At 42.9% G+C, this 26,745-nt stretch overlaps 1 protein-coding gene across 4 annotated transcripts in view; it reads right to left on the bottom strand.

Moving 5' to 3' along the window:
* LOC111819813 (insulin-like growth factor 1 receptor) overlaps nt 1-26,745 on the bottom strand; it is a 229,568-nt gene that overhangs the window by 108,612 nt on the left and 94,211 nt on the right. Inside the window, exon 3 of one of the 4 annotated variants that reach the window (XM_023727878.1) lies at nt 5,933-6,454. The exons of the other annotated variants lie outside the window; for them this stretch is intronic. Coding sequence (XP_023583646.1) covers nt 6,408-6,454 — 47 coding nt within the window. The 3' untranslated portion in view covers nt 5,933-6,407. Of the gene's footprint in view, nt 1-5,932; nt 6,455-26,745 lie in introns of those variants that run through there. 4 annotated transcript variants of the gene reach the window in all.

Below are 26,745 nucleotides of genomic sequence, written 5' to 3'. Positions count from 1 at the left end.
TTTCTAAGAGGGACTAAGGAGTCATTTTCCCTACAAACTATGACACAGGACCAACCAAGTGCTGCCACAGAGCCAACCCAAATTGGGAAATATTACTGTCTCTCTCTAGCCCCTGAAGGATACAGCAGAAGTTTCTGGACTCCCCAAAAAGTCCTAATCACAGAGTGACAATCTACCAGTCAATTTGGCTGAACAGGGGTTACAGTTTGGGGTAGTTTTTGAATTTTTTTTTTTTTTAAATCTTCAAATCCCCTTTGAATGTACTACCAACTGTCCTCCAGAAACTACACCATACAGTTCTCACGTTTAGACACCTCTTGTTATGAGATTTAGTCATCTGAGAGAATCTAAGGTACAAAATCACCCATATTCCATTAATTGACTTAACACCAAACATGGCATCCCCTGGGTGATTACAAATTGAGGAGGAAAAGGGTGTAAACAATGGGAACTGACAGAGCTATGATTTGAAGGATAAACTGAGGGAATCACCAGCTTGAATTTACATTACACTGAATTTACAGAATTTCCTGAACATCTGGCACCAGAGAGTTAAATAGCCGATAGTTTGAAAAATTAATCACAGTGACCCATGAACCTGGTGAATTACAAGTTCGTTTATCTAAAGAGCACAGGGTCAACTCAAGATTGTGTGAAAACAACCCAGCCCCAAACCCATGTTTAAAGAGTTTATTCACCAACCCGAATTAGTGAAAATACCGATACCATTCAGTGCCAAGAAGAGATTCAAAGAAAAGCCTAACAAGACACACCCATTCGGTCCTTTGAATTCCTTACTACGCGTACCTAGGACCTCAACTCTCAAATCAGAAGCAAAACAAAACAACCAAAAAGCAAGTTCTTTGAAAACATGTGGGGTATATCTAATCAGCAGGCTTTGTGAAGTGAAGTAAATGGTGGCAAGTGTAAGGAGAAATATGTTATCTGGAAATATCTCTTATTGCAAGCTAGGAAAACACACGTTTCCCCTCCACTACCAGTTGCTGTTAAGTCAGCTCCAATTCATGGTGACCCCATGTGTGTCAGAATAGAACTGTGCTCCACAGGGTTTTCAATGGCTAAATTTTTGGAAGATCACCAGAACTTTCTCCTGAGGCTCCGGTGGGTGACTCGAACTTCGAATCTTTCAGTTAGCAGCCAAGCGAGTTAACTCTGCACCATCCAAGGAGCCCTCTGCTGGTGTGGGTAATTTCAGAAAGATGGAAGTGATTGTGGGAGAAGCATGCATGGAGCAAGGGCTGCCAGAGAATCTCTCTGAGAAACATCCCAGGGCTACCTGGAGTAACTTAAATGGCGTGTTCAGCCACATAAAAAGGAAATCTATCCAAGTGATGTGGATTTTCACCACACGCTTGGTTTTCCTGAAAGTGTGCAGAATGCCCTGGACCCAGAGGAGCTGGTCTCAGGGTATGTCCCCTCAGATCAACCTAGAGGGAGCACCAAAGTCCCCTGCACTGGGCAGGAGAGAGCCCAGCGGTTTTTAAAAAGAATTTTTAACACGTAATATAAGCACAAGGCTTTAAAACCTAAAAACTAATACACAGATGTTCACTTAGACGTGTCACTCCCATCCCTGGTCCCACCTAGTTCTGTTCCCACCTGCCCTTATGTGTTATCAATCATGCTGATTAGTTTCTTGGGCTTCCTTCCAGTGTTGGTCTACACAAATACACGTAAATGCAAACACAGTCTTATTTTCTCCTCATTTTTACAAAAAGAAACATGCCCTGCCTTCTTCACTTAGTATCCTAGAGATCATTTGTACACAACAAAGAGTGCCCTTCTGATTTTTTCAGCTGCAGAGTATTTTATTTTGTGACTACCTCTTAGTTTATCAACCAGCCCCCTTCTGAAGGACATTTGAGTTGTTGCCAACCTATAACTATCATAAACCATGCTGCAGTAAATGATCCTGTACCCTTGTCATTTCGTGTGTGTACAGGTGTATTCATAGGACAAATTCCGAGAAGTGGGACTTCTCGGTCAAAGGTTTGTGCATTTATAACTTTGATAGATACAGCCAAACTGCCTTCCAGGAAGGCTGGATTATTTACACACCCAACAGCAAAGTAGGAGAGCGCTTGTTCCTCCAAAGTCTTAACAATAGAGACTGTTGACAAACTTTTTAGATTTCATAGCAGCTTTAGCCCTCAAAAGAGGAAAGAAAGAGAGCACAGAAGTTTCTTCATAGATAAATCTGAACAACTGCCAGGAGTTTCAGCCTGCTGTCTTTCACATAGCATCTGCAATTCCTCAAAGATTTTTTTTTCCTTCTTTATCCTCAGAACACTATAACAAAACCAGAGAGAAGGATATGGCCCCTGCCCTAGTAGGGCCCCCACGCAGGCCAATTTCCAATTTCCTCTCTGATTTCAAGTGAGAGCAGAAAGAGAAGGGGGCAGGAATCCAGGAGGGAGAGACGGCTCTGCCACTTGGGAGCTCCTGACATGCCCTTCCAGCTTCTCACCTGTGGCAGGTGGTCAGCGATAGCACACAGACCACACAGGGCTGCCCTGGAGATCACACAGGGGATCGCACAGGCAAGCACTCGGTTCAGTGAGGGTACATGCATGTACCCCAATAGTGACTACTGCCATATTATAATAAATGCATGACCACCATTCCCACTACTCAGAGTACAACAAAGCAAGAACTGACTCCGGTAATCTGGTAAATCAGCCACAGACACTACTGCTTTACTTGAAGAACATTTAACTTCCTCCTCTCTGTTAACTGACACGTGTCAGCTCCAACTCATGGCAACCCCACACACAGCAGAAGCAAACACTGCCTGGTCTTGTGTCATTTTCACAATTGCTGGTACGCTCAAGTCCATTGCTGTAACCACTGTGTCTTCTGAGTGCCTTCTAACCTAGGGGGCTCATCTTCCAGCACTATATCGGGCGGTATCGTCTCCCTACTTCATTTAATGTTACTGGAAAGAGAACTTATCATTAAAATAAACGCAACCATCCCCCAAAGCATCAGATTAAGTTCATATTAAATGTTACTGAGCTAAAAAAAAGTCATTAGACAGCTACCCCCAGGCCTCTGGGTCACAGTCCAAGGCTACAATTCCACCTCATTCCTCACAGAGGTGAGGCATCTCTGAGCCCCACGGCCTGGCCTCCTGTCCCCCTCTCCTCACTCCCAGGGGACTATGGGCAAGTTCCTTCTGTCTCTAGGATTTAGTGTCCTCATCTATCAAATGAGTGTAATCATGGTTTCTACTCACAGGCTTTTCATAAGGATCAAATGAGAAAGCATGCACACAACACAGTAAATGCGGGAAAAAAGGGGAACGATCTGCATCACCGTTACCTTTTAGGGATCTTCTCTCTCTAAAGCTAATCACACCATCTGTGCTTTGGATCGATCCTTGGGTGTCTGGATCCTTCCCGGAGATTAGATTCCTTTCCCTCTCGGCAGTCTTTCCCTTGGACTTTTAGCCAGGCTCCAGGCTCTTGCTCAAGAAAACACAGTGAAACCTGTGAGAGCCAAAACGAGCCAGGACTGTCTTGTTTTTCCAGGTCTCACAGGTTTTCTACTATTGACAGGGTGCAGTCTTACCACTTTTGTATCGTTCATTTTAGTGGAAAACATTTGAGTTTTGCTTCTCTGACAGGTTTTGGCCTTACACAGGTTCTGGCTTTCACAGGTTTTACCATACAATCTTCACCCAATCCCTCATCCCATTCACAGCTAAACTTCTCAGTGTTCTTTTCTCAACTTCTGTACTTGCTCACCTCCCACACAGTCCTCTTCCCATTTCATTCAGCCCCATCACTCTGTGGAATCAGTGCTCCACTGAGGTCCTACAAGGGGGCTTCTTTATTCCTCTATCTGACTTCTTAGTACCTTCTGACACTTTTAACCACTTCCTCCTAAAATCCTCTCTCCTAGGATTCCTCGACAGCACCCTCTCTAGCTTTCCTCCTCCTCTTCTGTGTCTTCCATCTCGTTCACAGATTCCTGTTCCTATGCCTGGCCCCTGAACCTTGATGTTCCTTCAGGCTCAGTCCCAGGCACAGACTTCTCACCTGAAACGTGCCTCTTCAGTGACTTGACCACATTTATGTTTCAAGTACCGCATCCACACAGACAACTTCCCAGATTCAGGCACCAGCCAGACCTCCTGCTGAACGCCAGACCACATTTCCAAACATCTACTTGACTCAACATGAAGGCAGCAGTGGTTCAGTGATAGAATCTCCCCTTCCATGGGGAAGACCCAGGTTCGATTCCCAGCCAATGCATCTCATGCACAGTATCATCAATCTGTCAGTGGAGGCTTGTGTGTTATGATGCTGAAGAGGTTTCAGTGGAGCTTCTAGACTAAGACAGACTAGGAAGAAAGGCCTAGTAATCTACTTCCAAAAATTACTGATCACAATGGTCCAATCTTCAGCTGATCATGGGGATGGCATAGGACCAAGCAGTATTTCAATCCATTTAACTTGGGGTCACCATGAGTCGGGGGCCGACTCGATGGCAGCTAACGACACTTGACTCAAAGGTGCCTCAAACTCTGTATCTTCAAAATCAAACTCATGATCAAGATCCTCCCCCAGGACCCCCTAGCTCAGTAAAGGGCACTGCCATAGTCATCATCCAAGCCAGAATCCTGGATTATCCTTGATATCTTGCTCACCTGCCTACCCCCTCAAGTGAAGTCTGGTCAATTCTATCTCCTAATCCCTCTACAGTCAACTTCTTATTATCTCCACCACTACCCATAGTCCAAGTTAACTTCATCCTTTGTCTTATTTACTCCAATAGCTTCCTAATTGATTCCGCTCTAATTTAGTTGACATTATGGCCATGAGTTTTTAAAATGCAAATATGGTATATTCATTCATTTTCTCTCACACACATACACACACCACATCTACTTAATATTCTACATTCATTTCCCATTGCTCCTATGCCATCCTCAAAGTGGCTTCTGGGGCCCTGCATAGTCTGGCCTCTACCCCCTGGACCTCCACCCTCCTCCCCAGCCCCGCATGTCCATTCCTACCACAAGCCCTTTGCACATAATTTCCTTTCTCTCAGTACTCTTCCATCCCTTCTTGGCCTCAGAGCACCACACCTCACCTCGGTGGCACTCAAAGATGCAATTTTCTATTTCTTTGCATTGGTCACATGTATTAATACATCTCCCAACAGTTAGTCCATGAGGGCAGGTACCAATGTATGCAAATGACTTCTCAGTGCTCAGTGGGTGTTAAATGTTTACGTCTATGTAATAAATGAGCCAATGAAAGAACAGATGAATGAGTCATTGGCTGCCCAACTCCAAATGACATGAAAGTCCCAGTTACCTCAGAGGCACATGTTAAGAACTTGATGACGTGCATCTGTCATGGAAACAGTTTATTGTGTTTATGTTTATAAATCTTACCAGCAGTAAATTATTAAAACAGCAATGCGATTCCATCTTACCTTCCTTACGTTTGTGTGCATCAAATTTGTACTTTATTTTCAAAAGGTACAGCACAAGATGCTAGTCACTGGCAGCAGTGGCAGTCAAAGGGGAAAAAAAGATCTAAAAATAACCTACTTACTATAAAATCATGATCAACTGAATAGTTTCTTTAAGCATCCAGAAGAGCAATTCATTATGAGTGGAATTACATACAGGTGAGCCAGTTTCTCTAACAAGTGAAAACAATATTGCTTAGAAACAATACAAAATGACTAATTAAAATAAATAAATGACAAAGTGGCTCCTTTCTGGGAAAAAAAAATTTATATTTACAATTTGAACTTCAGCAAACCTTAAACTAAACATAACAGAGGAGTTCTTATTTGCCTCAAGTTAACGCTACATTTTCAGGGACGGATTACTCCGTAAGCAAGGTATGCATGGGCTTACTTGTGTTTAGTTACTAATCTGTAGTGCACAGTTTCATCAAAGATGTGGTGAAACCCGTGTGAAACTGTACACTACAGATTAGTAAGTAAACACAAGTAAGCCCATGCATACCTTGCTTACTGGTTGATATGCCCGATTATTTTACTCATTCCAGAAGGTTTTACAAAAACCTCAGTAGTGTCAGAACCACCTGGCCCGCATAAAGATTCTCCACGAGCCCACCTCAGTCCCACTTCTCCTTCAAGCATTTTACATCTCAGCCAGTATGAGCTATTCACCATTGCTGCTAGCTCTCACAGTGACCAAGAGCAGCGCTAGTTCTGTTGGGTTTAGTTTCAATTTATTTGAAATATGAAAAAAAAAAAAAAAAAGTTTATTTTGTTATATTCCTAGTTTACCCACAACCTGATCTGCCTTAGACCTGGCTTCATGTTGTCCATACTCCAAGCCTGGTGTAATGTTGAACTGATATTTAACAGGACATGCACGTGGAAGGGCTGGACACTCCTCAGGAAGAAGAGCAGAGAGCTTCAAAGAGACTTCTTCCATGCCCAGCTGAAAGTAGAATGAACCATTTCAGGACCCAGCCATGAAAGAAAGCGTTTATGGTCTTGGTTTTTCCAAGGACAGTTCCCTGCCTCACACCCCCTAGACTTTTGCTTCCCACTCACTTGATATTACCCAGAGATTACCATCAACTAGGCTTCTCTATCCTTTCAAATACTGTGAAAAAGTCTTACTTGGATCTATACCTATGTATCTTGGAGATACATATAAATGTCTATTTATCTCTCTGGAGTCCCTGGCTGGTGCACATCATTAATGCACTTGACTGCTAACCAAAAGGTTCGAGTTCCAGAGGTACCTCATGAGAAAGGCCTGGCGATCTACTTCAAAAAAATCAGCCACTGAAAACCCTCTGGAGCACAGTCCTACTCCAACACACATGGGGTCACCAGGAGTAAGAGTCAATTTTTTTTTTTTAATCTCCATCTCTCTATATACAAACATACATACACAGACACAGGCACACACACACGCACACACAAATAACATAGAAATTTAGGCAAATAAATGTATACAGTTTTATTGATAAAAATCTGTATGTAGGAAGAGAAAAATAGAGGTATGCCTTTAAACCTACTTATTGAAAGCAAATTTTGGACCAAACTCTGGTTTTATTTCTTTATGATGATCCTCCCCAGTCTCTCCTAGGGAAATCCAACAACTTTGTGAGACACTCTAGTCTGAGCAGGATGACTGTGCCTCAGAAGGGGCAGAACCTTCATCATGTGATGCAGCCATGGACCCACACTGGTCACCAAGTATGCCAGTGCACATTTGCTCTCCAACATGTGGAAATGTGATGCCTGAAGCACCCCTTGGTGAGCTAGGAGGGCTTGGCAATTTATTCTCAGTGAGGGGATGTTTTTGCTAAGAGTCTGCTATTTTCCAACATGACCTTTTGAGTAAGCCAGTTGCTTTTGAGTCAATTCCAACTGATGGTGACCGCACACGTGTCAGAGTAGAACTGTGCTCCAAAGGGTTTTCAACGACTGATGTTTCGGAAACAGATCACCAGACCTTTCTTCCAAGGTGCCTCTGGGTGGACTCCTACCTCCAAATTTTCAGTTAACAGCTGAGCACTTAACCATTTGTACCACTCAGGGACTCCACCCTCTGGGTCACCAAAAAAAAAAACAAACTAACAAACCCGTTGCCATCCAATTGATTCTGATTTATAACGACCCTATAGGATACAGCAGAACTGCCCCACAGGGTTTCCAAAGAGTGGCTGATAGATTCGAACCACTGACCTTTTGGTTAGCAGCCAAGCTCTTAACCACTGGTATAAAGAAGGCATGATGCAGCCTCCCATTGCCCTGTAAAGAAGGAAATGAGCAAACAAGGCAGCAAGGCTGAATGGCAAATCTTATCCTGGAAGGAAGTATTCTACCTACCTCTGAAGAAAGTCTCTTCTATATCTAGAATTTAAGCGTTTCAGGAAATGACACAGACCAAAAATCCAAGAGTTTTTCAGAATGCACAGATTTCCAGTGATGCAAAATGCTCAGGAAAACTGTTTTTAAGCCATATCAAAAAACATGTGAAGGCAACAGCTTAATGGAAAGGAAAATGGACATGTCAGTACAAGAGTTCTTGCTAATAACTTACCCAAAACAGTTATTCTAAAATATCTGGAAGAATTTTCTGAACCATGATTGTACTCAATGAAGATGTGCTGGCTAGAAAGATTCTCCTTGCGCAATTCTACACTTGTGATGAAGTGGGGTTTCCTTAGACAATTAAATTTCACTCTATCCCTTTAAAAAACCAATCCAGATTCATTAACTGTGGGGGGCACAGGTCGGGGGAGGGACACGTAGGGAATGCCAAGAAACACGAAGAAGTATTTCCTACTTCAACCACTTTGTTAGAACCGTGTGAATTCCAGTATGTTTTCACACGTGCAGCCCTAATGCAAGGATCGGCATAGACAGTTTAATATCCTCCTTTATCCTGCCCTCAAAATACTACTCCCCAAATCTTTGTCCTACAGACATGGCAAGCCGCATATTTACTGTAAATAAAATGTCTCAAAATAAAACGTTTCCCTTTTTTTCCTTCAAAAAGAGAAATCCTACTTTGCCCAGACACACTGATATCCTATGTCAAGCAGAACTAACCACAAAAGGCTTTTAGTGTGATTTGGCAGCAAGGCTACAGCTAGTTCTGAAACTTGGTTTTCGATGGGTGTGTTTCAAGGCTGTGTTTCGGCATTGTTTGGGTTTCGTGTTTACTATTTTTTTCTTCTTCTTAAAAGCTTCAGATCCTTGACCTGTTAAATGTTTTTTTAGCCTGCATTTACTCTTGGTCCCATTTATCATCTTATTAACCACAGTCATGACATTCTCTAAGGGAAACCTGGGAAGGAGAGTTCATAAAGCCACCTGGGTCCCACGGCGAATTAATCACGCACCAAACCAAAAGTAAACCTGTTGCCGTTGGGTCGACTCTGACTCATAGTGACCCTATAGGACACAGGAGAACTGCCCCATAGGGTTTCCAAGGAGTGGCTGGCAGATTTGAACTGCTGACCTTTGGGTTAACAGCTGTAGCTATTAACCACTGCGTCACCAGGGCTCCGTACACAGGTGCGTAAATTAGGGCAAAACCACACCACAAGCAAAGCAAGTGTAGGAATGTAAATGCATTTTAAAACATTAAGATAATTAACCCAAAACTTAATAGGACGTTTAGCCTTAATGCTTTCACCTTCCAATGAATAATGGGGCCAAAATAATACAAGTAGAAGGTGACAGTTCGTAAGGGTGCTCTCAAGTTTACTCTGTCGCTGAGATCCAGTGTTCGTCTCAGAACTGCTACCCCTCCTCTTTTGTAAACGCCCACATCAGAGGGGACGAAGACAAAGGGACTCCTGGCTGTTCTTTCAGATTGTCTCCTGCTGTAACAATAATATTATAGTTAAGGCATCATTTTTTTTATTGTTGTAAAACACACATATATATAACACATTTACCAATTCAACCTTTTTTACATGTACAATTCAGTGATACCAATTACATTAATCATGTTGTGCAACCATCACAAAAGGTATCATTTTTCACAGACTATTTTCTGTTTTTGTAATTATCTCATGTAGGTAGTGGAGGCTTTAAAGAAACATCTTTAAGAGACTGTCTGATCAGTCACTAAAGAGATGCCACTTGGTATCACAGGATATAATGCCCTATCAATTTACAATTTTGTCTAGGGTTAATATCCACAGTTATAACTTTGACTTTGAAAAGAACTCCAAAGTGCCACTTTGAAGAAAATGATGAAAAGAATATGCGTAAGAGCCACTAGGAAGGCTATGAAAACATGAAAGCAGTAGATTCTCTCACACTGGACCTTCAACGGATCACCCAGGTAATGTGGCATGAGAATCATATGCTTCACAAAACTGAAAACAGTCAAGTTCAACCACCACCATTTCCTGGAGGTTCTACACAGTTCCTGAGTCAAGTGTTGACGAAGGCAACGTCTGTCTAAAATGCAAGGATTGCAGCCTCCAGACAGCAAAGCAAAAGCATAAAAATAGCATGTCTTTCTCACAAAGTTACAGTATTTTTAAACATAATGTAAACTACCCATAGCTCACCATACACAAAAACTAACTCAAAATGGATCATAGACCTAAATGTTAAACCTAAAACTATAAAGTCTTTGAAGAAAACACAGGGACAAACACGTGAGACCTTTTTTTTTTTTTTTAAATCGATTATCTAACAGAACTATAAATGCACAAACAGCTGAAGATAAATTAGATAACTGGGACCTCATAAAAATTGAATACTATGCTCATCAAAAGACTTCATCAAAAGAGTAAAAAGACAACCTACAGACTGGAAAAGACTCTTTAGGAATGACATATCCAATAAGGGCATAGTCTCTAAAATATACAGAAAACTTCAACAACTCAACAACGAAAAAACAAATAATCCAATTAAAACATGGGCAAAGGATATGAACAGACAATTCACCAAAGAGGATATTCAAGGGGCCAACAAGCACGTGAAAAGATGTTCACGATCATTAGCCATTAACTCATTGCCACTGAGTTGATTCCTACTCATACCAACCTATACGACAAAGTAGAACTGCCCCATAGGGTTTCCAAGCACCGACTGGTGGATTCGAATTGCTAATCTTGAGCTTGAGCTCCTAACCACTGTGCCACCACTAGAGAGATGGAAATCAAACTATAGTGAGATATCATCTCACCCCTGCTAAAATGGCACTGATTTAAAAAAAAAAAAAAAAACAGAAAACAACAAATGCTGATACTCTTAGCCACTGCTGGTGGGATTGTAAAATGGTATAAACACCCTGGAAAACAATATGGCGCTTCCTCAAAAGACTACCTTATGATCCAGCAATCCCACTCCTAGGTATATACCCTAGAGATCTAACAGAAGAGACATGAACAAACATATGCACACCTATGTTCACTGCAGCAAAAAGATGGAAACAACCTAAATGCCCATCGATGAATGCATGGATAAACAAAATGTGGTGTATATATACACTGGAATACTACACAGCCATAAAGAATAAGTTCTCGAAATATCTTACAATGTGGATGAATCTGGAGGACATTATGCTGAGTGAAATAAGTCATTTATAAAAGGAAAAATATTGTATGATCTCACGTTTATAAAAAGACAACAATACGTATACATATAGAAACCAACATTCATTAGTAACCACCAGAGTTGGATGGGGGAAGGGGGAATCAATCTCTAGATAGTAAACCAAACTAAACCTACTGCTATCACGTCAATTCCAACTCATAGTGACCCTACAGGACGAGAAGAACCACCCCACAGGGTTTCCAAGGCTGTGAATCTTTATGGAAGCAGACAGCACGTCTTTCTCCCGTGAACTGGCTGGTAGGTTCAAACCACCAACCTTCCAGTTAGCAGTTGAGCACTTAACCACTGCGCCACCAGGGGACCTTCTCTAGATAGTAGACACTTGTTATTTCTGGTGATGGGAAAGGTAACACACGTAGTGACTGAAGTGGGCACAGCCTGACCAAGGTAAATGATGTCACTTGGAAGTACATAAGAACAAAGGACATTTTTGGTAAATATTGTAACATAACATTTTGCAACAACAGCAACAACCGAAACATATATGTGTGGTTACATATGTACGTATGTATGCATATACGTGTATAGGTATGGATATATGTGTAAATGTGTGCATATACAGATGCACCTATGTGTATATGTAAGGAGCCCTGGTGGCACAGTGGTTAAAGCACTTGGCTGCCAACTGAAAGGTCTGTGGTTTGAACCTACCAGCTGCTCCACAGGAGAAAGATGTGGCAGTCTGTTTCTGTAAAGATTTACAGCCTAGAAAACCCTATGGGGGCAGTTCTACTCTGTCCTATAGGGTTGCTATGAGTTGGAATCGACTGATGGCAATAGGTTTGGTTTTGGGGTTTTATATGTATATGTATATATATGTATGTGTGTGCACAGATATATATTCATATATGTAATAAAACATATAAGGGGCATAGTTACAGATACTTCTTAGACATAAGCAAACACCTCGCAAGATTGGTTTTCCTGGGTTTGAAGACTTAGGAGCATAGTCTCATGGGACAACTCAGTCAACTGGGATAATATAGTTCATAAAGTTTATGTTCTACATCCTAGTTTGTTTGGTGAGTTGTGTCTGAGTTCTTAAAAGCTTGCAAGCTGCCATGTACAATACAGCTATTGCTCTCTACTTAACCAGAGCAAAAGAGAAAAAAGGAACCAAAGACTCAAAGAGAAACTAGTTTACAGGACTAACGGTCTACACGAACCACGGCATCATCTATCCTGAGACCAGAAGAACTAGACGGTGCCCAGCTACCATCACCAAACATTCTGATCAGGGCCACCAGAGATGGATCCTGATAGAACGGGAGAAAAATGTGGACTGGAACTCCTGATAGAACGGGAGAAAAATGCGGACTGGAACTCAAGTTCTTAAAAAGTCCAGACTAATCAGACCACTTGAGACTAGAGGACTCCCCAAAACTATCACCCTGAGATACTCTTTAACTCTTGATCTAAAAATATCTGCTAAGGTCACCTTGTAGCTAAATAACAGATTGGCTCATAAAATACAGAATATCACCTATGAGTACTGTGTTCCTTTAAAAAATCATCTATATGAGACCAAACGGTCAACAATTACTCTAAAGCAAAGATGAGAAGGTAAGGGGGCAGGGAAACTAGATTACTGGAAATGGAATAAAAAGAATGGAAATAGTAAGAATGCTGATATACTATGAAAAATGTAACCAATGTCACTGAACAATCTGTACTGAAATTGTTAAATGGGAATCTAATTTGCTGTGTAAACTTTCACCAAAAATACAATAAAATATTATTTTAAAAAGTAATATAAACTTAAACAATGTTAACTAGAATAGAACATTGTTTAGAGCTCTGAGTTGTGTTCTTATTTTGTTTTGCCTGCTTGCATTTCAGTATACCAATGTTATGGATTGAACTGTGTCTCCCAAAAATATACACTGAAGTCTTAACTACTGTTCCTATGAATGTGATCTTGTTTGGAAATATGGCTTTTCTCTTGTTACATTAATGAGGTCATACAGAGCAGAACTCGTTGCTGTCGAGTCGATTCCGACTCATAACAAACCAACAGGACAGGGTAGAACTGCCTCATAGAGTTTCCAAAGAGCGCCTGGTGTATTCGAACTCCCGACCCTTTGGTTAGCAGCTGGAGCACTTAACCACTGTGCCATGAGGGTTTGCCACCAAGGTGGGTCATAAACATAACCCTTCTGAGTGGTGTCTTATAAAGGGGCATAGAAACACAGACCCAGGGAGAAGATGTCATGCAATGACGGAAGCAGATGCATCTATAAATCCACAAACACCAAGGATTCCAGGCAGTTACTAGAAGCTGAAAGAAACAAAGAAGGATCTTCCTCTAGAGCCAAGCCCTGAATTCAGATTCTTAGCCTCAGAATTCATCTTCTCCATACACTCACTTGATCCTCCCAACGGCCATGAGTGTGTGGACAAAATGAACCACAAACGGTAAAATGGAATTCAACAGAATGGTGGGCATCATTAGGTATTCCAGTACAAACTGGAATTTCTGGTTATTTTTGGTCTTCTATAACCTTACGAGGGAAAATCACATGAAAATGAAGCTGGGATTTATCCGACCATATTCTGACCGCTGAAGGTCTGTGACTTAGCCCCCAGGCTCAGACACAACTGCCTAGCAATACACACGTTAGGGTTAAAATTATATGGGGCAGTTTTCTAGCTATCAATTTATCCTGGAACTTAAAAAATAAAAATAAAAAAAAGACCAAATTCACTCCATAAATACAGCTCCTCTCTTTCACCCAAAGATATTTACTAAGCCTGAATCCTGTGTCCAGATGGGGGGTCAGCCTTATGGTGTCTGGTAGCAAGGGTGGCTACGCACCCCCACTTAGCAAAGGCATCTGCCACAGACGCTGAATGTCTGAAAGGGCCTACGGCATCTACAATAACCCAACCAGTTGCCATTCAGCTGATTTCGACCCCTGGCAACCCCATCTGTGTCAGAGTAGAACTGTGCTCCACAGGGTTTTCAGGGCCTGGTTTTTTAGTAGACTGCTAGGCCTTTCTTCCAACGTGCCTCTGGGTGGGCTTGAACTTCCAGTTTGAACAAACTTATATATGAAATAGGTATACTGTCACAGGATTTTAATCTAGGCACGTGAGCATGATGAAGCTCCACAGAAAAACCTGCAGTGACAACTGAGCCCAAGGAAAGAGCCTGCCTAGAGCCATCGTCCAAACCACACAGCAACAGGCCTCACAAGCGATGTCTGACAAGCCCAGATCCGCGTCAGGAAACACTTTCGCTCTCACAACAAACGTTAAAGGCCTGAGTGCGCCTTTCCCTGTCAATGCAGCACAAACGGCACAAGTCCTGAAGGGCTGACTTGAGACTCTTTGAGAGAGGTTCCAGAAGGTTCCAAAACCTTCCAATCCTTCCCCATCTGTACCTCCTCACAGGCACCTCCCTCTCCTCTACCCACTCTATCCCACTGTTCTCTCCTGTATCTCAACAGACTCAGGCTGTTTAAAAATATAGGATATACAAATGTTTTTCTAAAAACTGCACTTCTTCATCCTAGGGGAGGGAGGGAGGGAGGGAGAGGGAGGGAGAGAGAAAGAGAGAGAGAGAGAGTGTGTGAGTGTGTGAGTGTGTCTGAGTGTGTGTGTGTGTGTGTGTGTGATGGACAGAAAGGGGGGAGGGGAAGCGGAAGGGAAGGCAGAGGACAAATACTTTATTTTTCTTCTTAAAACTAAATACTTTTTGAAAAATCTCAATTGAAAAATTTACCTGAGGACAACTGGCATTTAATTGATAGATCTCAAATTCGAAAAGTCCTATGACTTAGCCCATCCTTTTCGATGAGTCTTGCCCCAAAGAGTATTTCTAGCTCCTATCAACTTACTCAATCACTCACAGGCAGGAGACAAGTCATGTTCTCGGCAGAACAAACTCCAGAGTTCCAAATCCTTTCTCAGTTCCTAATCTCTATACTGAAAGACACTGAGGAGACAACTGGTCAGCCCAAATGTCACCAGGCAAAAACTTCGAGGCCCTGCCCCAGGGAGAACGCCACACTGTGGTTCCCAGTGGAGGTACACAGTTGCCGCCACCTGCTCCCTTCCACCTTGTTTACCAGTGGCTGAGTCATGCCAAGGCAGGAAATAATTAAACATAAGGGATCACTGCAGGCACCACGTGTGTGGGCAAGAGTCTCTGCCTTTTAAGTCCCTGCAGATGAGGTGTCCCTCCCAGAAGATCCCACTCTCCAAAACACTGTCTTCAGGGGCTGGTTCGGTTCCAGAGAAATGACTTTTAAAGCTTCTGGTGCCACTCTGCCACTCTGTTGTTAGTTACCATCAAGTCGGCTCCAACTACAGCGACCCCATGCAAAACAGAAAAAAACGTTGCCCAGTCCTGCACTGTCTTCACGATTGTTGGTGTATTTGAGTCCACTGTTGCTGCTATTCTTGGTAATTCACAGGTGCTTGTCAAGCAGACAATCTGTGACCCTTTTTGGGTGAGGTATTTGCTTTTCTCTTTAAAAATACCCCATGGACTAGGAAAATGTATGCAGCCCCCTTGCGACGCTTTTAGAAAGAGGGAGTACCTTTTGAATGTGGTCTACTATTTCACACAAAGTTATCCTATCAGCCTGTAAGCAGACGGCATCTATTGCTGACTGTCTATCACCCTGATAAAACTTAAAGAGGAGAAGAAAGTGTTACCCCTGTCTCACCAATAGCTGCTTATCCGGTGAGTTATAGAAGAAGCCACTGGATTTTTATTATCCAGCTTTTAGGACAGTTCAAGTTCAATACAATGTTTCATTCATGCTGTTAAATTGATAATATTAACCTTTCTTGCTGAGATGCATTAAAAATTCTGGGTTTTCAGAGCAAATGTAATTAGTTCACATTAGTAACTTCACCAGCAGCAGCGACAGAAGCAAAGTGAACTAACAGGATCTGGATTAATGTAATCAAAATATCATCTCCTATCATCTCTACTCTTGATGCAGCTGGCTGCACCTCCTCTCTTGGTTGGATTTTTTTTTTTTTTTTTCCTTTTTATTAAGGATGACAGACCAACAAAATGAATGGATAACTACTTGTTATCCCCCCTCAGGGAAGGACTATACAGGAAACCATTTTGGTGAGTGATCCCCAAAGTTTTTAATTTGATGTGCCTGTTCAATACAATTTTGACAACAGAGCGAAGGCATGAAGACTCTTCTAGGGCAAAAAGCTGTGGGTGGAGTGAGGAGGTGACTTAGACAGAAGGAGAGAGAAATTAGAGGCTGTGTGTGGGCCAAGGTATTGGTTGCTTCTTATGCCCTACAATAAATGTCTCATACAAATGATACAGTGCCATAAAGAGAAACACACCAAAGTCTATGCCTTCCCTGTATGTTCACCCTTTGAAGCACCTCTAACCGTATTTCCATAAATCGTGTACTACCCATCTATGGTGGGTGTTTATTGTTTTGCTACCCCTTTCTTCTGATCAGTTCCTGGATGGTACAAGTAGTTAACACCCTCAGCTACTAACCAAAAGGAGCTTCGAGTCTACCCAGAGATGCCTCAGAAGAAGGGCCTCGTGATCTACTTCCAAATAATCAGTTACTGAAAATCCTATGGAGCCCAGTCCTACTCTGAAACATATGGGCTCACCATGAGTCAGAATCAACTAGACGGCAACTTGTTTTTTGTCTTCTTGGTTTTTTCTTTCTTCTGATTGTTGTTGTTATTGTTGTTAGGTGCTGTCGAGTTGGTTCCAACTCACAGCGACCCTGTGCACAACAGAACGAAACACTGCCTGGTCCTGCGCCATCCTCACAACTGTTGCCATGCTTGAGCCCACTGTGGCAGCCACTGTGTCCATCCATCTCATTGAGGGTCTTCCTCTTTTATTGCTGACCCTCTACTTTACCAAGCATGATGTCCTTCTCCAGGGACTGATCCCTCCTGATAACATGTCCAAAGTGTGTGAGACACAGTCTTACCATCCTTGCTTCTAAGAAGCATTCTGTTTGTACTTCTTCCATGACAGATTTGTTCATTCTTTTGGCAGTCCGTGGTATATTCAATATTCTTCACCAACACCACAATTCAAAGGCATCTATTCTTCTTCGGTCTTCCTTATTCATTGTCCAGCTTTCACATGCATATGAGGCAACTGAAAACACCATGGCTTGGGTCAGGTGGACCTTAGTCCTCAAGGTGACATCTTTGCTTTTCAACACTTTAAAGAGGTCTTTTGCAGCCGATTTGCTCAATACAATGCATCTTTTGATTTCTTGACTGCTGTTCTTCTGATTAGAATGTCCAAACTTTCTTCTAAGGTACTAGCTTGTCCCTCCTCTTCCTTATTGAGGTTGGGGGACTCAGTGACTTGGGCTGGCCAATCAAAGCATCATTTCTCTGGAACGCACTGACTGGCAGAGGGAAGGAGCTGCTGCCCCATCACAGCTGAAGGGACATGCTAAACTGCATTTGTACCTTTTGCACTGAACCCAAAGTGTAGGGGGTATAGGGTTGAAGCTGCTAGCAACGATTTTGCTACCGCGTGGATCCTTAGAATGAAGCCAACATGGAGGCACACAGAGTCACAAGACACAGTCTCCAGAGGTCCCTCTAAAGCCTGGGCCACTCCTGGACTCTTCTGATAAGTTAGCCCAAAATGTCCCCATTTGCATAAAACAGTTGAAATATTTTTTCCAATTGGAAATTACAGTGGAGATACTTCACACAACATATTTTCAGTAAGGCCACAAAGCCCTCCCTAGCCTGAAGGAACAGGGAGTGTCTGAATTGGGGGTGGTCACCACCCCTCATGTGGTAGAAGCCCCAGGGGATGAGAATCCTTCAGTGAGCAGTATCTTCCTGTTCCCCAAATGTGGAACCCTTGGGTGAATCCCAGCTATGATCCAGTAAGCACTGCCATTGAGGCATTTCAGAATTTCACGTGTCACCAGGAAGCCGAGACAAGGAGGGATATTACTGCCAATACTTTTTTTTCTTTTTTTTTTTTTAAAGAATGTAGGAAATTGGAAGTAGAGTAATATAACCTTCCTGGACCAGTTTTTACATATAGGCTGGATAACATTTTTTTTTAAGTTTAATCTACAAATTTGTCTTGACATAGAAGGCAGATACCTAATTCAAATAAAAAATAAAACTAAACAAACCAAATGTCCCATCTAGAAGAAAGTGATGTCCAGGCTCCCCCAAAGTCATCATAAATAGGAAGGCTCTGTATTTGTTTAGGCCTTCCCCAAACTCAGGAAGGCATTCAAAGGTCATACAATTGGCTGCCTGGCACCACCACTAAAGTTCAAAGAGCAGTTAATGTTCAGGACAGTGGTGACCAATTAGCCCAAAACTCTCCGTTATTTAGCAAGCTAACACCTCTGTTTATATTCTAAGTTGTTCTGTGAGCACTTGACTAAGCTCGCAGTGACCGAGGTTTGGGGTCAGTTACTTTACTGCGAAGTTAATGCCACCTCTGTGAAGCCTCCAGGTACACAGACTCTGCAGCATTCTGGGCAACCAAAGGACAGAAATGTGCTAACTCGTCCGCATGTGTTTCATTTGAAGGAAAAACAGCATGACAGGAAACATTGAGACTTGATTGAGGTTGACCTACTTTAAATAAAAAAGGATGCTTTGACAGTTGACAATTTTCAAAATCAAAAAAAAAAAAGGTCGAATTAAGAAAATGCATGTCCCGTGGCTTTAGGTTAATATTACTGAGCACCATGACTCAATGGGAATGCCAAGTTACAAAGTCAAGGTCCTCTTCACATTAACTGATGCCACTGTGGAGAATACGTAGTCCAAAGAAATTAGAGTATAACAGAAACTTCAAATGGAAATACAGGTATAGTTTATATGAATTTGATGTCCATCTTTTCCATCCAAGAATTGCAATAGATATGACCCCCGGCTGAGGGTCCCATAAGGCCGCCTAATGTTACCTACCACTCAGGAAATGACCCTATCACGACTGCAGTCTATCTGTAAAAGGACGTTCAGGGTGTGTAATATCAACCCCTGTGATGGTCCTGCCTGTTAGCAGATCAAATGTACTGAATTATCGAGACATAAGACTTGTGAGAAAGGGAAAGGAAGAGATGAGTAGGGGCAAACAAGACTAATCCCTGGACTTTGCCTCCCAAAGATCCTTTCAGTAGATCGTTGCAGGTCCCTAATCTTGGTGATTGTGGGCACAGAAGGAGCTTGCATGGAGTCCTGTGTTTCATCTGGCTCATGTAAAACTTACTGGGTCCATCACTTCTCGTTTGTTTCAAGTAGTTACACTGTACGTTGCTTCTACTAAGAATGTTGTTAGCTGCTGTTCAACCCTTATAATCTATAGGTTTTCACTGGCTGATTTTTGGAAGTAGATCACTAGGTCTTTCTTCCTAGTCTGTCTTAGTCTGGAAGCTCCATGAAAACCTGTTTAGCATCATAGCAACACACAAGCCTCCACTGACAGATGGGGGTGGCTGTGCATGAGGTACGTTAGCTGAAAATCAAAACAGGTCTCTCGCGTAGAAGGTGACAGTTCTATCACTGAAACACTACTACCCTTGTGTATCAGCTACTTCTTCTTAAATACACTGTTCAAAAGAACAGTATCTATACTGAAACACAGGCCTAGGGGGGTGGATCTCCTCTACCCACCTCCCACAACCTCTCCAAAGCATAGGGATGGCGTGCATCCATCCAGTCCTCTCTCTCTCTCCAGCCAGGTGAGAATTTCCAAAATCTCCTAAACCAGCTCTACCTGCTCATGCTACAAGTACCTCAAACTCAACCACAAAACCACAAACATTCTCTCATCCTCTCTCTCACCCCTGCCTCTATTCTTTCTATCCTCTTTATTCCCTATCCTCAGCAATGGCCTCAGTGATCAACCAACTTCGCCAATTAGTACTCAGTCATCCTTCAGCTCTGTGATTTTCTTCTACCTCCCCCGTGAGCTCCATCCATCCCTAAACAAGCTGCTGTCAAGTCGACTCCAACTCATGTCAACCCCACCTGTGTCAGGATAAAATTGTGTCCACAGGATTTTCAATGGCTGTAATCTTTCAGAAGTAGTTCGCCAGGCCCTTCTTCTAAGGAGCCTCTGGGTGGATCCAAACTGCCAACCTTTCAGTTAGTAGGCAAGTGTATGACCATTTGCACCACCCAGAGACAACTCCATCCACTCCCAAGTCCTGCTAAATCTATCTCCAAAATGTCTCTGACATCCCTTTTCTTCACTCATTCTCCACTGAAACTGCAGCCACCCCTACCCACCAGCTCTGCCAGCTTCTCTCTCTTCCTATGACCATCTTCCAAATGACAGTCAGAGAAGCTGTATGAAATGCAGATTTGTTTAGAGCTTTCTCCTGCTTCACAACCACCCCACCACCCAAGTCAGGGCCAATCTCCTCAGGAGAGGCAGACAAGGGGCACCAGAACATGGTCTCTACAAGCCTTCTCACCCAAACTCTTTGAGGCAATCTGTCTCTACGGACTTAACCTTTGCTTTAGTTCATAAAATGCCCCCCCGCCATCCCACGAGCTCTATTCTGGGCAGGCTCCTCTGCATCCTTTGAGGCCTTGCTCATATAGGGACCCTTCTCTGACTCTTCCATTCCAATCTACTCCTCCCGGCTCCTACAGCACGTCCCCCACGGGCCTCGTTAAGTATGGGTCACTGTGCTGTATGGTTTGCTGACACATCAGTCTCCCTACTAGGCTAAAGCTCCTCCAGGGGAGAGACTATGTCTTATGCACCTTTGGATTTCCAGAGCCGAGCTCAGCACTTGGCAGAGGACAGTGATCTGCACACATTTGCTGAGTATGAATGCTGCAGGCACAGTGATGAGAGTTTGGAGGTGAAGACTGTGTCTATGAAATAAATGCAATTGGTCTAAAACCACCTGCATTCCTAAGTGAAGCTGGGTATCCCCAGTTTCAGTCCCTCCAGTCAACACCTAGAACCTAATAGCACAACTGTGATGACACATGCTGTAGCTGCCATTGCTAATTCTATTTCCCAAGCCCACTTCATGTCCTGGACCAACTGGTTAATCGCTAATTTACGAGTCTCCAACCTGTATTTTGAATACTGAATATACCCAGGAGTGCCAGAAGAATGAACAAATCTATCTTAGAAGAAGTACAGCCAGAATGCCCCTTAGAAGGGAGGACAGGGAGACTTCGTCTCACATACTTTGGACATGTTATCAGGAGGGACCAGTCCCTGGAGAAGGACATCATGCTTGGTAAAGTCGAAGGTCAGCAAAAAAGAGGAAGACCCTCAATGAGACGGACTGACACAATGGCTGCAACAATGGGCTCAAAGGCAGCATGTTCGGTGATGGCGCAGGACAGGGCAGTGTTTCCTCTCTTGTACATAAAGTCATGTGAGTCAGAACTGACTTGATGGCACCTAACAGCAACAACAACCTGTATTCCTCTAACTAGAGAAGGAACTAATACAGACTCTTCTAATTATTACCTCAGGGTTCAGAAGGGGAAAGGGCAGCACAAAGCTGAAAGGGTACACTGCCCACTGAAGTGTCCCTAGAACACAATTTGCTGCCCACACCCAGTCCTTCCCGAAGAGACTCCACAGCTATGGGTAAGATACATTAAATCCCATCCACCAAACTGTGGAACATCAGATGGTGTTTAAATAAATCAATCTATGGAAGTAATATCAATGATGATTAATCTTTTGTCATAATACAATTTTTGAAAAATTCACTGGAATCAAAGGCCAAAATAACTGAAGTCAAATGAGGGGAAAATTGAACCATTTGTAACTAAGATGCCATTCATTCTTAGGGGTTAATGATTACATGGAGAGATGATTTAGGTAGAGAAGAAAAAAGGCAGAAAAGCAACTAGCCCCTAAAAATATTCGGGCTCGACTAAAATGTTCCTTCTGGTATAAACTATAATGTTGAAAAAAGGATTCACACATCCCATGACATCTATTTTTATAGCAACACAGCCCAGAGTTAGCCATATCACTTTTAATGACTTTAGATTCCAAAAGAATTATCACTATGGTAACATTTCAAAAATACCAGGCACCAGTATACAACAGTTATGGACTAGTAGGGACTCCGAGAACAAATCAAGTTATTTTCAAATCATCTAATTATTCCAGATTCCTATCAAAGCCTTGCTAGGGCTTAGCAAATAGGGCCATGTACGTAACACATGCTCAAATATGACCTATTATCGCTCTGAATCAAGCTCTCTTATAATAAAGGTCATTAGTAAATAATCCACTGATGATTACTGATGTGGAGATGACATTCTTCAATTTTGTGTGTGTGTATTCAAGGAGAAAACAGGAAGGAAGGTCTAAAGTTTGCCATTATGTCGGTTACTTCAATAACTGACTTTAACTTATTTTATAAAAATACGATTTGATATAAATTACCCAAGACACGGCAGATTTCAAATATTCAAAAATGCTGCATGGATATAAAATAGATCCTATAACTGGTAAGGAGTCCCTGGGTGGTGAAAATGGTTAACACACTCGGCTGCTAATCCAAAAGTTGGAGGTTCCAGACCACCCGGAGGTACCTTGGAAGAAAGGTCTGGTGATCTACTTCCCAAAAATCAGCCACTGAAAACTCTACAGTACACAGTTCTACTCTGATACACATGGGGTTGCCATGAGTTGGAAGTGACCTGACAGCACACGGTTTTTATTATTTGGAATATATACTCAGATTATTAGATTCCTCCATCTCTTCAAGTCGGTGGTAGCCGTTAAGAAACAAGTAATCCCCTTCTGAGCATCATTTTCGTAAGTAAACAACACGTTGGCCTCGAAGGCCTGTATAGTGTGCACTAGTATTTGGTCCTCACGCAGAGCCAATGCACTCAGATTCAGAGCTGGAAAAGACCTTAATAATATGCTTTCAAACCACTAGTTGCAACCTGTTCGTAGGGCTCAAAATCAGCTTAATGCATCTCTTAGCAGCACTGGAACAGAATAAGAAAATATTATGGTATATCACAGGCAGTAAGGGTGAGCGTTCTTTCAGATAGGAAGTGCTTTGGAAACTCTTATTTCAGTTAAATACCTATTTTCTCCTGTGTCATGATGTAAATTTATGTCTTACTATGGGTCTGGTCAAAAAAGTTAGAAAATTACTGACCTGGTACAGCACATTCATTTCCAAGAGAGGTGAGGTGATCTGGCAAGACATAACTATTACACAGTAGAAACTGGCCTCCCTGGGTTCTTAAACATTCTGTCCTTTATGGAGGCTTGCCTCTTTCATCAATAGAACATTCAACACAAGCATCCAGATGGATGAATTTACAAACAACCGTAATTTAAGAAATTAAGGGAACCACTGCCACAAATTTTGCTTTTAACTGAACGGTTAGACCAGATGCCCCTTAAATGGACCCTTGTGATCCCATAAATTTTAATTACTATATCATGGACCTGCAGAAACAGGGTGTTACAAGTGAGAATTGTGCTTTCTAACTATCCCACAGGGAAAACCTAACCGAGCCTGCCAAAACACATTGCAGTTTCAAGGCCATCTACCAAGGAAAGACACACACCCATTCCCTCCCTCACTCCCGTGGTCCCAAGGGCATTCCAGACCAAGGCAGGCCAGGGCACAGCAGCCGGCCGTTGAGGGCAGGCCCCTGCCAGAGCCTACTGTATGGGCTCTTATACAACACGCAGCGTGTCTCAAGATTGTCCTGAGAACGCTCATTTCTCAACAGGAAGGGGAAGGAGGCCCGCAGTAACATCTGCAGGGAGCTGAGCATGAGCTTAGACCTCACCCAGAGCCTGCCCTCACTGCAGGACAACCAGAGGTGGAGAAGTCTGCTTTAAAGACATACATGAAGTTGCTGTTGTTTTAATGCCAAGAAGCATAAAGAAGAAAATAGAAAATGGATCATAAACCTATTGCCCAGATACCACCTACTGACCTTTGAAAAAAAATAAAATACAAGCACATGGCTAGAAAATCCAAATAGAACCAAAAAAGAGCACAAGGTACCAGGAAGGTCAACCTGCATCTCCATTTCACAGAAGTAATTGCTTATTTCTGGTACTCCTTCTGAAAAAATTTTTTAATGGTTATTCCAGCATATATGCTCTTTTTACAATTATACCCAAAGAATCATGCTACACACAATACTCTGCACTTTCTCTCACTTCATTTGTATCAGCATGCATAGATCTACCTTTTCTTTTTAATGGCTGTACTGCGAGAAGTCTACCCTTCAGAAATGTATGCATATGAATCTTTTTGTGCTTATTTTGTAATCCTTTCACTTTTTAACAATTAGAACCATAGGAATAAAAAAATTACACTGCCTCAGCTGGTATTTAGTAGAGAAACTGCCACTCGCAAAGCTCTGTCCTAAGCACTTTGCACATACATCTCTTAGTCCTCACAATCACCTTGGAAGGAAGTTAGTGTCACCCTTTTACAGGTGAAGAGTCTTAGAAAAGTACATTCTCTTGACCAAGGTGTCCCAGCCAGGAGGTAGCAGAGCTAAGATTTTAAGCCAGATCTGTCTGATTCTATATATTGTTGCTGTGTTCTGTCAGTCAACTCTTACTCATAGCGACCCTTCAGGACACAGCAGAACTGCCCTATAGAGTTTCCAAGGAGCGGCTGATGGATTTGAACTGCCGATCTTTTGGTTAGCAGCCTCAGCTCTTAACCACGGGACCATCAGGGCTCCAATTCTATACATATCCTACAATAAAGAGCTTTAACCCATTGTCGTTGAGTCAATCCTGACTCAGAGACCTTGTAGGGCAGAGGAGAACCACTCCATAGGGTTTCCAAGGCTGTGATCTTTGCAGAAGCAGGTTGCCACATCTTTCTCCCACAGGGTGGCTGGTGGGTTTGAACTGCTGACCTTTCAGTTAGTAGCCAAGCACTTTCACTGCTGCACCATCAAGGCTCCTTACAAAGAGCTTTACCGACAGAGAAAAAAAGGGAAGACACTTAAAAAAATGTAGCACACTTATATGAAATATCTGGACTTACAAACGTATAGAGACCACGGTTTATTAGTGGTTATCAGGGATAGGTGGGGAGGAGGGGGAAAAGAGGACATAAGGCTTAGGGGACACTGAGCTTCTGTTAAGGGTGGTGGTTGAACAACATGATGAACGTAAGTAATGTCACAGAACTGGACTTGTGAAGACTGCTGAAATGGCAAATGTTTTGCTACATATATATTTACCACAATTCAAAACAAAAGAAAAATAAAGTTGTGGCAGAGAAAGGGAGATTACAGACCTCTTGGGGTCTCGTCTAGCAGCTGGCTCTGATGGAGAGGGCAGAATCAGCTGAACAGAGCTAGGATGAGGAAGGGCTGGGAGCCTGGCTGTTCACAGAGGCACCAGGCAGCAGAACAGGGGTCTCCCCTGGGCCCGGTTAAAATGCCTAAGTGACCAACTTGGACAACACATCCCATCTCAAAGAAGTCTGCCCCAGCTCAGTCCCCCCAATGCCTGCTGCTGATCACTGCTCTCTGGGCCGGTGCCACCGGAGCTGCTCGAGGCAACTGAGCAGAGCGCTGCGGCGGGACTGGTGGCAGTAGAAACGCCAAGTCAGTCCCACTGGCTGGGAATCAGAGCTAGCGAGGCCATCCCAAACCATGGCAGGGTCTGGCAGCAGGAAAGGAAGAAGCCCAGGCCTCTCCAGCCCAGGCTGACGTCAGTGTACCTGGCTGTTCTCACCTGGACAGAGCCCAGCCTGCCACTGGCAGGTAGAAAAAAGGATTTATGATGGACAAGACTACATAATAGGCTGGATTTCTCTTCAGACACATAACTTTTCACCAAAACCTGTATCTCAATAGTTGTGGGTATGTTTACAGATCAAAGAATATGTAACATAAAAGTAGTCATTAAAAAATAAAGTAAAAACTTAATCTTCAAAGAAAAAAGTGGCTATATCTCCTGTCCCTTTATCCTTTGATGGGAAAAGAAAAGAGGTGAGGGCAGGATTGTGCAACAGAACCTTGAGGAGAACCTCCGCACTCACTACCTGCCTGCCTGGCCCACATTCCTTTGGGGTGACGACGGCGAGGATCCCCCACTCCTGCCACCGCTGCCCTGAGTAAGCCCACCCCAGCAGGGGCAGGGAGGAAGCCCATTGCCAGAAAGAAAACTCAGGCATCTGCCCTCAAGCCCCTCAGGGTTCACATGAGGGGGTGGGAGAGGTCACTTGTACTGGCAAGAAGCTAAAGATGCCATCTCCACTCAGAAAACCATCGGAGCCAGAAGCAGCCTCCTACCCAAGCACATGTGGAAAAAGCCCAGTGCACCATACAAGGCCTTGCAGAAGCATTTAGGGCCTGCCTTCACGGAGGGATTCTAAAGCTGAGGAGTCCTGGGCGGTGCAAATGTTAACCAACTGGGTTTCTAACCAAAAAGAGTAAGGTTGGAGTCTACCCAAAGGAGTCTCAGAAAAAAGGCCTGGCGATCTACTTCTGAAAAATCAGCCACTGAAAACCGTAAGGAGAAGAGTTCTACTCTGACACACACGAGGTCACCATGAGTCAGAGTTAGCTCAATGGCAGCTGTTTTTAATATATATATATATTTTATTGTACTTTAGATGAAGGTTTACAGAACAAATAGTTTCTCATTAAACAGTCAGTACACATACTGTTTTA

The sequence above is a fragment of the Trichechus manatus genome, unplaced genomic scaffold, assembly GCF_000243295.1.
Source record: "Trichechus manatus latirostris isolate Lorelei unplaced genomic scaffold, TriManLat1.0 scaffold00019, whole genome shotgun sequence".
Classification (NCBI taxonomy): Eukaryota; Metazoa; Chordata; class Mammalia; order Sirenia; family Trichechidae; genus Trichechus; species Trichechus manatus.
The sequence above is the reverse complement of the archived record's forward strand: the minus strand, read 5'-3'. Positions and strand labels throughout refer to the sequence as shown.